The sequence below is a fragment of the Convolutriloba macropyga genome, chromosome 2, assembly GCF_964194025.1.
Source record: "Convolutriloba macropyga chromosome 2, txConMacr16.3, whole genome shotgun sequence".
Lineage (NCBI taxonomy): Eukaryota > Metazoa > Xenacoelomorpha > Acoela > Convolutidae > Convolutriloba > Convolutriloba macropyga.
In genome coordinates, this window is record NC_134469.1 from 69826974 (window position 1) to 69840972 (window position 13999).

Below are 13999 nucleotides of genomic sequence, written 5' to 3' on the forward strand. Positions count from 1 at the left end.
GCCAGAAACAAAACTCGAGATTTGTTACTGAGTGCGTCCTCAGTCAGAACTGTCGCCAAGCATAATTATACAGCTTAACGTGCATGAATGCAATTATTATGTAACTGTTTTCTCTTTGTTTTGGACAGCAATGGAACAAACGCATCTGCTCAATGTACAAAAAGGAGGATTATGCATATCATAAATGCATAATCACACAAAAATAAGCTACTGCATATCAACATTTTGATAATACAAAATAAAGATTGCATAAAAACCTGACGCTAGATATAGAGCATTGTACCTACACAAAATGCAGAACACAGCAGTAGCACAGAACGGGAAACAAAACAGCCAAGTCAGAGGATCAAATGGCAGCAATACAAACAAGAATAGAAGCAGCACTCACAACTATCGCCACAACAACAGCATCAATGAGGGTAACAATAGAAAATCTTCTTCAGCAAACTTTCAGGGATCTGAGAGGCAACGAATGTTGTACATTGAAAGGTATGGCTTCAAGTTCCGTCTCCTTCACCTCTCGATCAAATTATCTCATCAAAAACTTTCAAACTCAGGTCGAGGTGTTTCCATACCAAATAGACCTCCGATCAGATCATCTTCGAGCGCATATCTGCTCTTAGTGCGCTCGAATTAATTGGACTGGAAAAGTCTTCGACCGCACTTTAATACAGCAGTGTTCTGATCAGAGACTCAAATAGCGTCTGAACCAAGGAGTTTCGCTGATAGCAATTGGCGGTGCACTGCAGAAGTAAGTTTGAATAAATGTGGATCAAGACATTTTGATGGAAAACTGTCTAATTTTATCCAATGAGTCAGAAACAAGCACCAATGGTATACGAACTAAATTGTTTATTCAATGATAGGGCTTTCTTTTAATTAGCACACTTTTAGAGTTGGCTTTTTCTTAGTTGAAAACAGAACGCATAACATCGTTTTTGATAGAAACTAATCTATTTTTGCAATATTAAGAGATCTCTTCATGTTTGCAGCCATTCTCTGATCAGTATATATTTCGAGCGCACATCAGACAGATAACAGGCGATTCATAGCGCATTTTAGTCCGATCAAAAGTGAATTTGAGTGCACACGATCTCACATTAGTCTAATCATGAGTGCCTTTCGATCACTCAATAGTCTGATCAGATGAGGTTTTCGAGCGCAACTTCAAGCGCGCAAGCAGTGGCGACGCGCATAATAGCCTGATCAGAAGTCACCTCAGTCTGGGCCGGTCTGACCAGAGTTGAATTCAATCTGAGTCCAGACCTTTCTGTCTGTGCTTTGCGGTCTGGACCAATCTGGGTCCAGACCTTTAGTTCCAGACTTTTCCGTCCGCAGCTCAACACAATCGGGTTAAAAAACGAATGTTAGTTTCTTTTTAGAAACTTTTAATAAGTAAATCCTGCTTAAGATCATGTTTTTTCATTAACTTTAAGTTTCCGGACAAAGCAAATGTGATGTTGATAATCTACTACGCAACTCAACAAAGGGCAAAGTTGGTTACTTTTTTTGAGGACGAAAATACGTAATTCCTTCTTAACGTTAATGAATTGGCAATTTGGCAGTTCATGTCACTCTTTGTGGTCAGTGCTCGGTTGTTGTTAGACTTTGAGAATTTTTTTCTGTTTTGAAGCACTTAGAATACCGTGTCGAATTGTTTGAGCCACAAGTATTCGTTGACTTATTTTCCTTGTCTTCAATTTTGCCGCCTTTCAAGAGGGAGCAAAATTGTCCGTTTCAATCGGAAAACAGTTTTTTTCTGAAGTAAAGTCTGTATATAAATTGCAATTCTACCTCAAATGAAAATTTTAAATGATGACGATGAAAATACCCGGTCGAGATCCGAGAAAAAAAACGAGGTCGACGAGAAGTTTTCTGAAAATTACTTCAGAAATGAGTTGACAATGTTTTTATGAGACTACCACATTGCAGTGAAATGAGCGTATTTGTTTTAAAAATTTAGGCGCCTTGTGCTCATTTCTTATATAATTATTCGTTGAATTCCGTTGAGACCTCGGCGCATCTAACAATGACGATGTGAAACTTGCCTGCGTTCTTGTGTTTAGAAATTGGTGTGCCGCTGCGGTTGATATGTAATGAGGAGGGTTTACGCAAAACAGACTTCTCAGAGAAAAAATGCCGCGGAAAATACCTCATGTTAATATTGAATTAAAGATCATGTTATTTAAACTACAGCAGTCAGACATTTGTCTAAAAACATTGTTCGTGATCATTTGGTTGGTTTTGATAGTTTCATATCAAGTCCCACGTGGTGCTAAGGCATGTCCATGGCCCGCGAGGTATAGACAAATGCGGCAAATGCGCGGCTCATTTTTTCTTTGAGGTTTTTTCTTGAAGAATTTTCCCTACATTATCCAAAATTATGATGTTTTTTTTCCAAAACTGAATGGGATAGCTGACAAACTCTGGAAAAAAGGTAAAATTCTGAGTGCTTTTTTCAAGGGAATCCTATTGTGCTGTGGAAGTAGACCTAAAACGCACCTGGGAGCACCCTCAGAGCAGACACTTCGGAATTCCTTTCTGGGAGAGTCACGCGTTCGATCATATCACAGCCATGAATGCCAGTCCAGGAGACCCAGCATCCACTGTACATCAAAGCAAGCCCAGAGAGCCCTTCGGCGTGAAGGCGCTTGATTTGGAATCCGACAAATTCCGTACACGACGACATTTCCCACAAAAACAGGGTAATTTTCCTGAGTCGATTATGATCTCAGCCCGGGTCGAGGACCCCGACGGAAGTGACTTGATCAGGCCCAACTCGACGGCGCGTTTTTAGACCAAAATTACAAGGTCTAGAAATGGGTTCGAGCGCACTAAAGTCTGGTCAATGGTTTGATTTTGGTCTGAGCAAAGTCACTTTGGTCTGGAATGGGCTGATCAGATTTCATTTTTGTCTGGGATATTCAGATCAGATGTCATCTTGGTCTGGGACCTCAACTTGGGGGATAATTTACAACCGGTATTGTTGCTTTAACATTTAAAATTAAACATAACTGGATGACTCCAGAATGGCTGGTCAAATTGTTTATGAAATTTTGACCTAAACTAAGTGATTTTAGGAGGTTTAGCTACAAAACTATGGTAGTTAAACTTTTCAAAAGAAGCGGGAAGAAAAATTTGCTAAGTAGTTTTGAATTGCTGTTCAAATATCTCTTCGAATTTCAGATCTATCATATTGTTTATTTTAAAACCACCTTAACTTAGGGATTTCGTAGTTACATAGAGAAAACCAAAAATTTGATTTTTTTCCAATAGCAGAGAAAACTAGCTATCTTTGCTCATTTCGTTTGTTAATTTTTTAAAGAAAACTCTGAGAATATTTTAAAATGTTCCATTATTAAATATAACTGACCAGCACAAACAGCTTGGTGGAATGATTTAGTATATCATTTAAGGAAAATATCGTCCGCTGTATTTTATTTTTTTAAAATCTATACAACGACAATGACACATATTTTTTTACTCTTTTTTGTAATGAGATAATTTTCCCGCAAACCTTGGGTTTTGAAGTAATAAAAAATGAATTTAAGGGTTTCAAAAACATTTAGAAATAAACCTCTCTGTGAAGTTTTAGGTTGTGTAACATAATTCTTTTCAGCTGTTACTGTGGTAAAAAAAAATGGGTCCAATCCAAAATAGGAAAAATTGTATGTAATAAAAATTTTGGTGGATCACTCCGGATAAAGTTGGGACTTTTATACCTGAGTGTGGCTACCTCACCTATCAAGCTCAAAAAGTATGGCCATGTAATAGTTTGGCTCCAAAAACCGTTTTTCATCATGCATTTTGAGCAACCAAATTTTTCCTAAACGTTGCATTATGAGGCCTTTGTACGCAAATCCGCCTGTCGGCATTTTTGCTGCAAATCCAAATACACTATACTACTGGTCCGTACATTAGATACTTAAACAACGGGGTTAATCGCGGGACCACATGTATAACTTGAGAGTTCAACCCCTAGTTCTACTCTTGGTATATAGTTAAGTATTAGAGAAAGTTAAATGCAAATATGAATTAATAAGTTATGTTAAACAGCATCAATTATGAACCGAGCATGAAGGGATAGAATAATTAAAGTTGTTAAGACTGAGATAGCACTAAATAGTACAAGTTGAGTTACTCTAAGTTAACTTGTAACTTAGTTAGAGTTTAAGAGATGTTAAATTATAACTTAGAGAAGTTAAGTTAAACTTACCTGATTTCCAAATTTGTGCTAAGTTAATATTTTATGACTTAGAGAGTTCTTAGTTAAGAATAAGTCACAAAATATTCTAAGTTTGAAAAATATCTCAAGTAAGCTGAGATTGAGCAAGGGAGCAATACGGGAGTATGATTTTAAACCAAAAGTTATCAGGGACCAGAAAGTGTTGGTGGTTGAGCGTGCAAGCTCCTTTTATACTTGCGGACACGTGGTTCTCTAGTATCCTATTGGATAGAGATAACAGTGTCGACAGAGTTACCAAGGTTAACTTGGTGTTATCTGTGTGGCGTGACAATATCACGTCATAGTATTCTCAGTTTAAGTTAGTGATCTTAAAATAGTAGCTTATTCAAAACTACTTAGTAATTTGTTCACACGTTAAAATGGACTTTGTCCAAATCAAGTTTGTGCTTCACGCACTATAACGTAAGTTCTCAAAATAGCACTAAGATTATCAATTAGTGTTACTGAGTGTTGCACACTTCAGTACAACACTGTAAGAAATTTTATTCAGTGTCCTCAATTCTGACAAAAACTTAACATTGACTTTAAGCTTCAAGAATGAGCACAACCGAAAAACAATCCCTTGCAGAAAAGTTAACAACAAATCACAATATGGGCTATGCTTCAATTCACTTTCTGAATATTTGGTAACGCAATTTCTTTTTGTTCAAAGTCTTCAAGAAATAAAATAACTTCGCATTGAAATTCAGAAAAATATAATTCGGAGATTCTGAAAACTTTATCGTTAAAAAAATCTGTTAACCCAAGCGGATTCAACATGATCAGAGAGTTGACAATAATCTCTAAGCCATTCGATATCAACACCTCCTTCAAAATATGTGTTCATTTCAATTTTTGTGTCAATGGGGAGAATGGAAGACCATTTAATCTTTGAAAGAAATTGACAGGAAGATCCAAAAAGTACTTAAACTATAAATGGCGGATGGCGATGAATGCATACCTGTTAACAAAAGGTTGCAACATTTCTATATCCGTGATCACCAAAATATTGAAGACTAACAATTTAATTGAAATAAGTGAGCGGTCGAAAGTTTAGATTATTGATGTTAAGAATTTCTTCTGTATGAATAAGCTTTAAAATTTCAAATAAATGGTACTCAGGAATTTGATGAAAATAAACTACAATTTCAATGGAATTGTTATCTTGCAAGAATAAGATAATCTCTTGTAACTCAAATGTCCAATGAACTGACAATGGTGTATAGAATTTATTTCCAACTAAGAATGTTTTCGAAGTTTTAATAACTTGCGATTGAATAAATTCAGCGAGATCACAATATGTTTTGAAATTTTTAACGTCTACTGAAAGGTTGTAAGACATTAAATAAATTATGGAATTCGAAGGAACAATCGAATGATGTCGTAAGCAAGATAAATCGTAAAGATAAAGAATAGATTTTATTAGAGAAGCGAGAACAAATCAAATCTGCTATCTAAAGATAAGAATGGACTCATTGTTCACCATAAATTGCGCTAAGTGTAATCATTGAGGATAGTTTCAATGCGGATTACTTTACTTGATGTGAGTAATGGAATCAAAGAGAGTAAGGTAATCAAAATGACTGATAATTAGGCGTTCGTTTAAACCAGCGAATAATTTTCCTCACCGCGGGAGAAAGAAGAAGAAGTAATGAAGGAAGTACTGAACATCAACAACCACAAATTTATCTATTCCATTCCGCGAGTGCTCAACGTGATGAGCAGAGGATGTGGAGTTGATGCTTCAGATTTGCGATCACCAGTTGGAGCTCAGTAATCCGTTGTTCGAGCTGTTGAGAGCGTTGTCTTTCTGTCAGAAAGTTTTGCTGTACCTGATAAGTGAAGGTATCAAGCTGAGGAGTGAGGTTTGCTGTAATATTATCAAACGGGACTTGTATTGTTTGTCCTTGTAGGTTGTGATTAGTTAGTAGATAGGAGTTTTTGTTTGACAAATAACCAATGAGATTGAATCTATTGATGTTGGGTTGCAACTGGTAGATTAAATTTGTATCGTAGTTTGGGTGTCCACTAAAACCGGGGGTTTTAGTTTGTATTTCAGCTTGATGTTGTTTTTGTAGGCGGTCTTGCAGGGGGTAGTTGTGAAATTATGAAGATTAAGAAAGTTTGGTCGTGACGATTGAGTAGTTGTAGTGTTTGCTAAGACGTTGGGTGCCGTACTGTTTGTCTTGGCTATATTTACTTCTAGCGGTGTCGCTGGGCTGAATGTCTCTCTAATGAATTGTTTACGTGGTTGTTTCTTTGCAATTGTATCTGCAGTTTTAGTTCTCTTCTTGGATGATGTAACCGTCGTTGATGAATTTGCACTAGTTGCTTGAGTTTGTACTGCTGAAATCTTGATAGCTGAGAGAAAAGTTGTAGATGGGGTAACGTGAGTTGTGGGTTGTACTAGTCTGTCAAGTTGTTTAACTCCAGATTGAGGTTTAGAAGTTGATTGTGTATTGTATTCGGGCCAACCACTTGAAGGTTCCTTCTGAAAGACTGGTATCAGTTCGTTAGGGATTGAAGAAAGTTCCTGAAATATCAAGTATTCTCTACTCTTATTCTATCCTAAGAGTATATTTTTGAAGTTATTTTGCAAGTATTCTCTCTTTTTTTTATTTTTTTGTATTCTCTTTCAAAGTAAATCAGTAGTAAATATGAAGTCAGTCTGTATTATATTATCATCATATAGTTTGATGAAATTAAAGTAATAGAGGAATTAATCCTATACTGGAGACGTAGGAACGTTGTGATCGTTTCTATTTTTGTCTTTATTATTCTCATCATGTAGGTTTGGATAACCACTTTTATTCTCAAATCTTAAAGCTTGTAAGCCTGTATTCTCTGTATAAGGTGGAGTTTGAATAACTCGTTCTCTAATATTAATATTTTCGGTTTTTGGAACTTGCATTGTCCGTTCTCTATTTTCATCAGTGTTATTATTATCAGAATTAGTTGCTTGATAGATAGAAGTCAAAATTGGAACTGACATTAAGTCAAATGTGGCAGCAAAGAGTGCCTTACCAAAGTGAATAGATGCATCTGTAATTTTGTTAATTTGCATTGCTCGAATTAAGAATAAAACTATGTCGATGAGTAGCTTAATGAATAAGAAAGCGGCAAAGAATATTCCGCATCGCTCAATTATATATTGTATTTTACCAAAGGTTTCAACAAATTGATTATTAAAGAAGTCCGGTGAAATGAATGAATCTAGATAAATAGTTCTAGAGTTATAATAATTCGTGCCTGAAATATTTGACAAGGATTCTCTGCTATCTATTAATGACTTAGTAAAGTGTTTCAGAACTCCTTTCATATTGGAGTTGAAAGTTATTGAATTCCAGAATGACATCATTTCTTTATATGTGTAGATAGAAGCATAAATACTTGCAGTAATAACATTCGCAATTTGTTGAATAACTATATGTGGTTTAAAGAGTTCAGGTCCTCTTACTTTTGTGATTTGTGGGGTTAGTTCAACCCATGAATTATCATCGTCAACATCTAGGTGAAATAAGTTTGAATGTTTATCAGAGCACAATTGTTCTTCGGCTTCAGTGAAAGTTTGTCTAGAAATCGGATCAACGAAATGAATTTCATCTTCATAAAGAATTGGTATTCGATTATAGCACTTATTAAGAATCTGTAAGGGTGAATGAAATTCAGGACAATTATATAGCCAGGCAACATTGCCATTTGTTTTGAGAAACATAGATCTGTTTCTTGTTAAGGTATATCCAGCTAAACGCGGATTTTCATGAGAAATCATTACAGTGTTAAGAATAGTTGAGCGCTCTAATTCACAGTCATTTCTTAATAGCTCTAGAGTAGAAGTTTGAAGTTGCCGAAGATTATTAAAGTGTAAATAGTCAATTTTTGTTCCAAGATGTGCTTCGAAATCAACATTCTCATAAACTTGAGAATATGTTGTATCAACTGTTTTGTTGTCACTGGAATAGAATTTATTTTTCAGAGTTATAGCACCAGTATCGGGTTTAAATTTGTGAATGGGTTCTCCAGTGTTCATGTCAAATCCGTCACGAAGACTAATGTATAGAGAATCATATGGCGTAGGATATACTATTCGTGGATGACTACATAAAGACTGTGGTTTATTATAAACTTGGAACATAAAGCTTTGTAAGTCGAAATCTGACTGAGCTGAAGTAAATTTAGGATCCTTTACTATATAGTATTTGTCATTAGCTTTAATCATTTGAGCGTCAAAATTGCGAATTATAGTGAAAAGACAATTATTGGGTTCATCCCAAGTGTATGCAAATGGATCAGTAGATGTAGAATCGCAGCCTCCTGCTGACAAAGGACAAGGTAGAGGTATATTTTTCCAGTTATTAACTGTGCCATCTCTAAGGTTTACATTCAGGCTAACATTTTGCATATATGTTTCATAAGTGTAATGTGTAATCCAACCTCGGGAGTTACATTCATTGTTCCCAGTTCCAACATCGCCTGAGTTAAAATTTGAGAATAAAGATTTGTCGACGTCGAATTCTACTGAATTAGAAGAAGGGGAAAGCTTTATCTTTTTCTTTCCTTTGCAAGTTTGCATTTCTGAGCATCAAGCTTAACTGAAGTAGTAATAGTATTATGTCTGGCATCTATGCCGCTAGAGTCAAAAGAATCGCAAAACCAACGTAATTGCTGTTGGGTTGCTTTGCACATAGTTGATTCTAGTTTAACTTTATAATTTCTTTGGTAGAGAGTGACTCGTGCTTGATTAGTGCTAATTTTATCAGGGCGAATTTCGCAGGGTGCTACTTTGTTGAGAGAATACATCTGGTTTGAGATCATTTTTGAGCAATCAAAGTGGTTAACATGAAGGTTAGGAGCTGTGTTTTCATAGATACTCATCTTTTCAATTGGTCTGGCGTCAGTGAAAGACGTTAAGAGTAATAATGCAAGAAATATATTAAAGATCAAATATTTTGTATAGCAAGCAGTTATAACACAGAGAAGTGCAAGAGGTATTATAGCAATAAGTTTGAGAAACTGAGCAGAACGAATTTGGTTTCCGATGTAGGTTAAAAAATATTCTACTTTTGAAAGAAACGCTTTCTTATCAGTAAGATTTTCTTTAAACAACTGGTCTTCAATCAGTGATAGTGGCAAACGGACGTTGCGTTTTGACCAACTTAATAGCATTTCAGGAGGGTCTAGTAATTTAAGGTACGGAATTTCTTCAGGTAAACAATTGTTTCTATATTTGACACATTCTAAGAAGTGTGGGTGAGAATCTGCAAATTCAAAGAATATCTCTAATGTAATTTCGAATTCACTATCAGTTGCAGCAGGTGGGAACAGAGTTAAACAGAGTGACATAAAAATAAACATTTTGTAACTTACCTTTATTACTTCGTCTATTGCTGGTGATTTCTTGATTTCTCCGTCTTCCATTTAATAAACGAAGACAGTATAAGGTGAGTCTAACAAATTCAAGTTAATATTATCCGTGAAAGTAATCTGATATTTTAGCTCGTGAACGTGAGCAGGATTATAGGGTACCCAAATTATGACAAATTTTGCGTTATTTTCTGATTTTACGAAGAATGCAACTGTTCTCTGTTGATTGGAAACAAAACACTTGTCAAGTGTTACAGTTTTATTTCCGAATTTCAATATTTTCTTTAGGAGGAATATTCTAATATACGATTGCAGGTCGATTGCAAGGGCAGTAAGAACTTGTGTTTCAAGGGAAGGTGGTAACATAGATTAAGGGTCTACAGTAAAGGGAGCTTCGATGATATCAAGGTCTGTTTCGTCTCTGTTGTTTAATTGGAAATGAAAGCGTTCAATATGTTCTGGTTTGTTAGGGGTCCAACAAACATTTATTTCTAAGTTTACAAACTGGTCTTTAACGAAGAAAATAACAATGTTTTCTTTCTATGAATTATACGATCGGTCATTTGTGGCTGATTTATTGTTAAATTTTAAGATTTTATGTGGGATGTTATAAGGACTGTAGGAAGTTGAGAAAGTTGTTCTTGAAGCTATAACCCAATAATCGTTTAGCGGAATATTCATTGATCAGTTGGTGGTTCTAAAACCAAACAAGGGACATTTAAAATGTCTAGGTCAACTAGGCTTGAAGAATGAATTTGAAGTAATAGACTGTTAAGTTGTTGAGGATTGTATTTGCCCCAGAAGACAGCAATAGGGTCTTCGTTAGAGTTAGTAGCAAAGAATACTACAGTTCTTACTTCGTTAGAAATTTGACAACTGGTTAAGGTGTTAAACTCACTATTAAATTTCAGCTTTTGATTTGCCTTAATGGAAACTTTCACAAGTGTATCAGGGTTGATAGAAAGAGAAATAAGAAAACCGTTTTGGTCGAATGAAACGTCGGTCATAAATTAGGATTGATCAGCTTTGAAGCGGGTTCTAACTCTGTGCTATGGGTGTTAACAAGTGATGAAAATGTTCAGTGTGGGTAGTGTTTGGGATTTAGGACTTTCTAAATTGTCAGTCTCTAAAGAGTTATAAACTCCTGCTATAGTTAGTGACTGAGAAATGAATTGAGAATCAATATTGAACTGAGATACCTGGTATATGTGTTGTGGAGATGTGTTGTGACAAATATTTGGTGTTCACAAATTGAAATGCTTGAAAACTTTTCTAAGTTTTCTAAGTTATTATTTGAAAGGGGCAAAAATGTGAAGATAGAATTTGAGACAGAGAGAAAGAAAGAAAGAGAGAGAGAGAGAGAGAGAGAGAGAGAGAGATGGTTTAGTTAAAGCTGAATTTGAGAGAGAAAGAAGTAATTGATTTCAGAAGGTAACTGAGAAAAGTGATTTTGAATTTGGGTAAGGCTCTTAAATAGTGGTTCTCAGGGTTAAGTAACCATAATTTGTGTGCTCAAACCTGATTGGCCAATGGCTAGCCTTGACTAGTGGCATATAGCAACGTGATAAATTGGTCATATGACAAGCACATTACAATAATTTTGCAAAACTGAACGTTCAGGATTTGCTGTTTTTATATGTTCTATACGATTAAAATATGTGTCTTAAAGAGGAACTTCTGGTCCGAATTTAAGAAATCGCAGATGTAGGGCTATATGATAGATGTCAATGGTTGAGTTATGCTGAAAAGTAATACTTGTACTTCAACAGAAATTTTCGGAGACCTCTTAGAACTTATTGAGCTGAAAGTTCTATTTTTCTATATTTTTGCGCTGTTTGAGTTGTGGTTTCTCTACTTATACTAACTTAGGATACGAATTTGAGAAATCCCAGATGTAGGGCTGTAGTACAGTTATGAGTGCTTGAGTTAAGCCAAGAAATAACAATTTTTCTTCAGCAAAAACTTTCGGAGACCTCTTAGAACTTAATGAGCGGTAAGTTCAGTTTTTCGATATTTTTGTGCTTGTTCAAGGTAAGATTTCTCTACTTATAGGCCAGACATTAAAAATCTGTTCCCATAGTTTTCTTCGCTATGTTTTTGTGCATATTTGGACAAATTTTGAGTTTCTTACCTGGACGCGTTCAGAAAAAGGGTTAGTTAATATTTGAAGTTTTTCGTATAATTTTTATGATTTAGCTCATTTTATTAATTTAAGTTAGTGTAGGATTGAAATGCATGTTCAACTGACTGGTGATAGAAGTGGGCCTTAGCCATAATACTAAATCGATTTCTATTTGTTCTAGTAGCGGGTATTTGTTTGTTCTTAGTTGAATAACTCTTGTGTGTAGAAGTTGTAATTGTGCGGCTAGTTAGTTATTGTTCATAAGTGCTCTAAGGTTTACTTTAAACATTCCTTGTGTGTTTAAGCTAGTAAAGTAGCTCTATTTGTTGACTATGTCGGTTGCTTAAAGTGTGTGTTCCTGACTAAATGCGATTTAGCGTGGACTAAATAGTTTGCAAGGGACACATTCCTGTACTCAAGGTAATTAACTTAGATAAAGTAATTGCTCATGGGGGAATAACTTCTACTTAGCTTTGCTTTTGGTAACATGTGTTTTCAGCGTCAGTTTGCAATAAAAGGTATGCGTAAATTGTGAAAGTATGAGTTTTGAACATGTATAGAAGTTTTTGTGTGTGTAACAGCTTGCAATGGTGATTAATTGCGTACTTTATGTAGGATTTGTGTTGAGTGGGCTATTTGCTTTTTGCCTTAAACGTTCATACTATACAGTTGTTCTCTTACTCAAATCTTTAGCCTCTCTCTGATTTCTTTAACTTTCTTAATTTTTCATCACTAACTTTCTTTCTTTATTCTCGATTTAACCTTAAACTTTTATTCTTTCTTTTCCTTAATCTTAGTTCCTTAATTTTTATCCTCTATTTGTATCTTCTTAATTTCCTTTTCTGTTCATTTCTTATTTCTTTTCATTATTTTCATCATTATTTTCTTCTCGATTTAATCTTAAACTTTAAAATCTTCGTTATGTCTTTCTGGGATATGAATTTCTTGGAGCCGGGTGAGGAGCTTCAAAACTTGTTATGTGAGGCTGAATATCTTCTTGAACAACAGGGCATAGTTCTAGTTCCTGTTTCTGATTTCAGGCTAAAGGTGCGTCAGTACCTTTATAAAAACTATATTAATGAAAATATCGGGGGTTTGGAAGCTTCTGATTTTCTGTTTTACTTATCAACTTCATACAAGCACCTTAACATCATTTTGGGGCATGAAGAAGTATTGGGAATCTGTCGGGCCAGTACCATGCTCAATCCGTGGGACAAGCGAGAAACTCGCACTGTCTCTAGCAGGACAGTGGATGTGATTGAGTTCTTTTTGGGGAGAAATGTGAGTACTGTTTATTGACTTCTAGATTTAAATTTGTGTAATCTAGAGGCCTTCAGCCTGGCTGTTTGAGAAAAAATTGTGTATTGAGACCAAATGTTGGAATATGAAGCTTGCATATGAGAAAAAGGGGAAGGAGTAAAAAAAGTTTTAAAATAAAGTTTGGTATAGGGTACAGTTTTGTGTTTAGTTCTTCAAGGAGTTTAACGTGGGCCACAAGGTAGAATGGGAATATGAGGCTCACGAGAAGTTAGAAAACCACTTATGGGCATTACAAGAGGCGTGGTGGGATCCAGAAGTAGGCCCAGTATTGCAGGATGCATATAAGATGTTAAAGGCCTGGAATTATCAAGAATTCCTTCTCTTCAAGCCTGGGGGTCTAAAACATTCAGTAATGAAGGGCCTTGTACAAAAATTTCTGGTAATCAAATAACTTTTAACTGCTTGTATGTTACATATAGAGCTCTTCTTTTTCGCATTTATGCTGTTATCTACTTTTTATTTGGTTTTGTGCGTAAAAACGCTTTTAATATAAAAGTTATTATTTGAAAAGAGATTTTGTGTCTCTATTTCTTTTTGAGTTTATGTAGCAAGTCAGAAGGAATAGGTTCACCAAAGAATGTAGGTGCTTTTCTATTACGTTGAGGTCTGCTCAATATTTCGTTTGCGTCTGGTAAATTAGATATATTAGGTGATGCTGTAGGTGTAGAATTATGAGGTGATGATGTGGGGGTATTATGCGATGCTTGGGGGAATAATTTGCGTGTAGCTTTAAATTTATTAGTACTATCAGGTGGGGTAGAAAAATTTTCTTGCTGTGGGCTATTAGGTGAATACATATTTTGCATAGGGTAGGGGGTTGAAATGCGTGGGGGTAGAAAACTAGAAGAGCTTGTGCCTTGTATATGCGTAGTATTATCTGCTCGTGTTTGTAGCGATTCTAAGCCTGAATCTTTTGTTGGAGTAGCCTCAACGTTAAATGTTGGCTGTAGTGTAGTACTAGGATTAAC

At 35.5% G+C, this 13999-nt stretch overlaps 1 protein-coding gene across 1 annotated transcript in view; it reads left to right on the forward strand.

Moving 5' to 3' along the window:
- The first annotated feature begins 203 nt into the window (after positions 1-203).
- LOC142335425 (uncharacterized) overlaps positions 204-13999 on the forward strand; it is a 35788-nt gene continuing 21992 nt past the window's right edge. Inside the window, exons 1-2 of the mRNA XM_075383906.1 lie at positions 204-489; positions 2464-2705. Of these exons, the coding sequence (XP_075240021.1) occupies positions 293-489; positions 2464-2705 (439 nt within the window). The 5' untranslated portion in view covers positions 204-292. The remainder of the gene's footprint in view (positions 490-2463; positions 2706-13999) is intronic.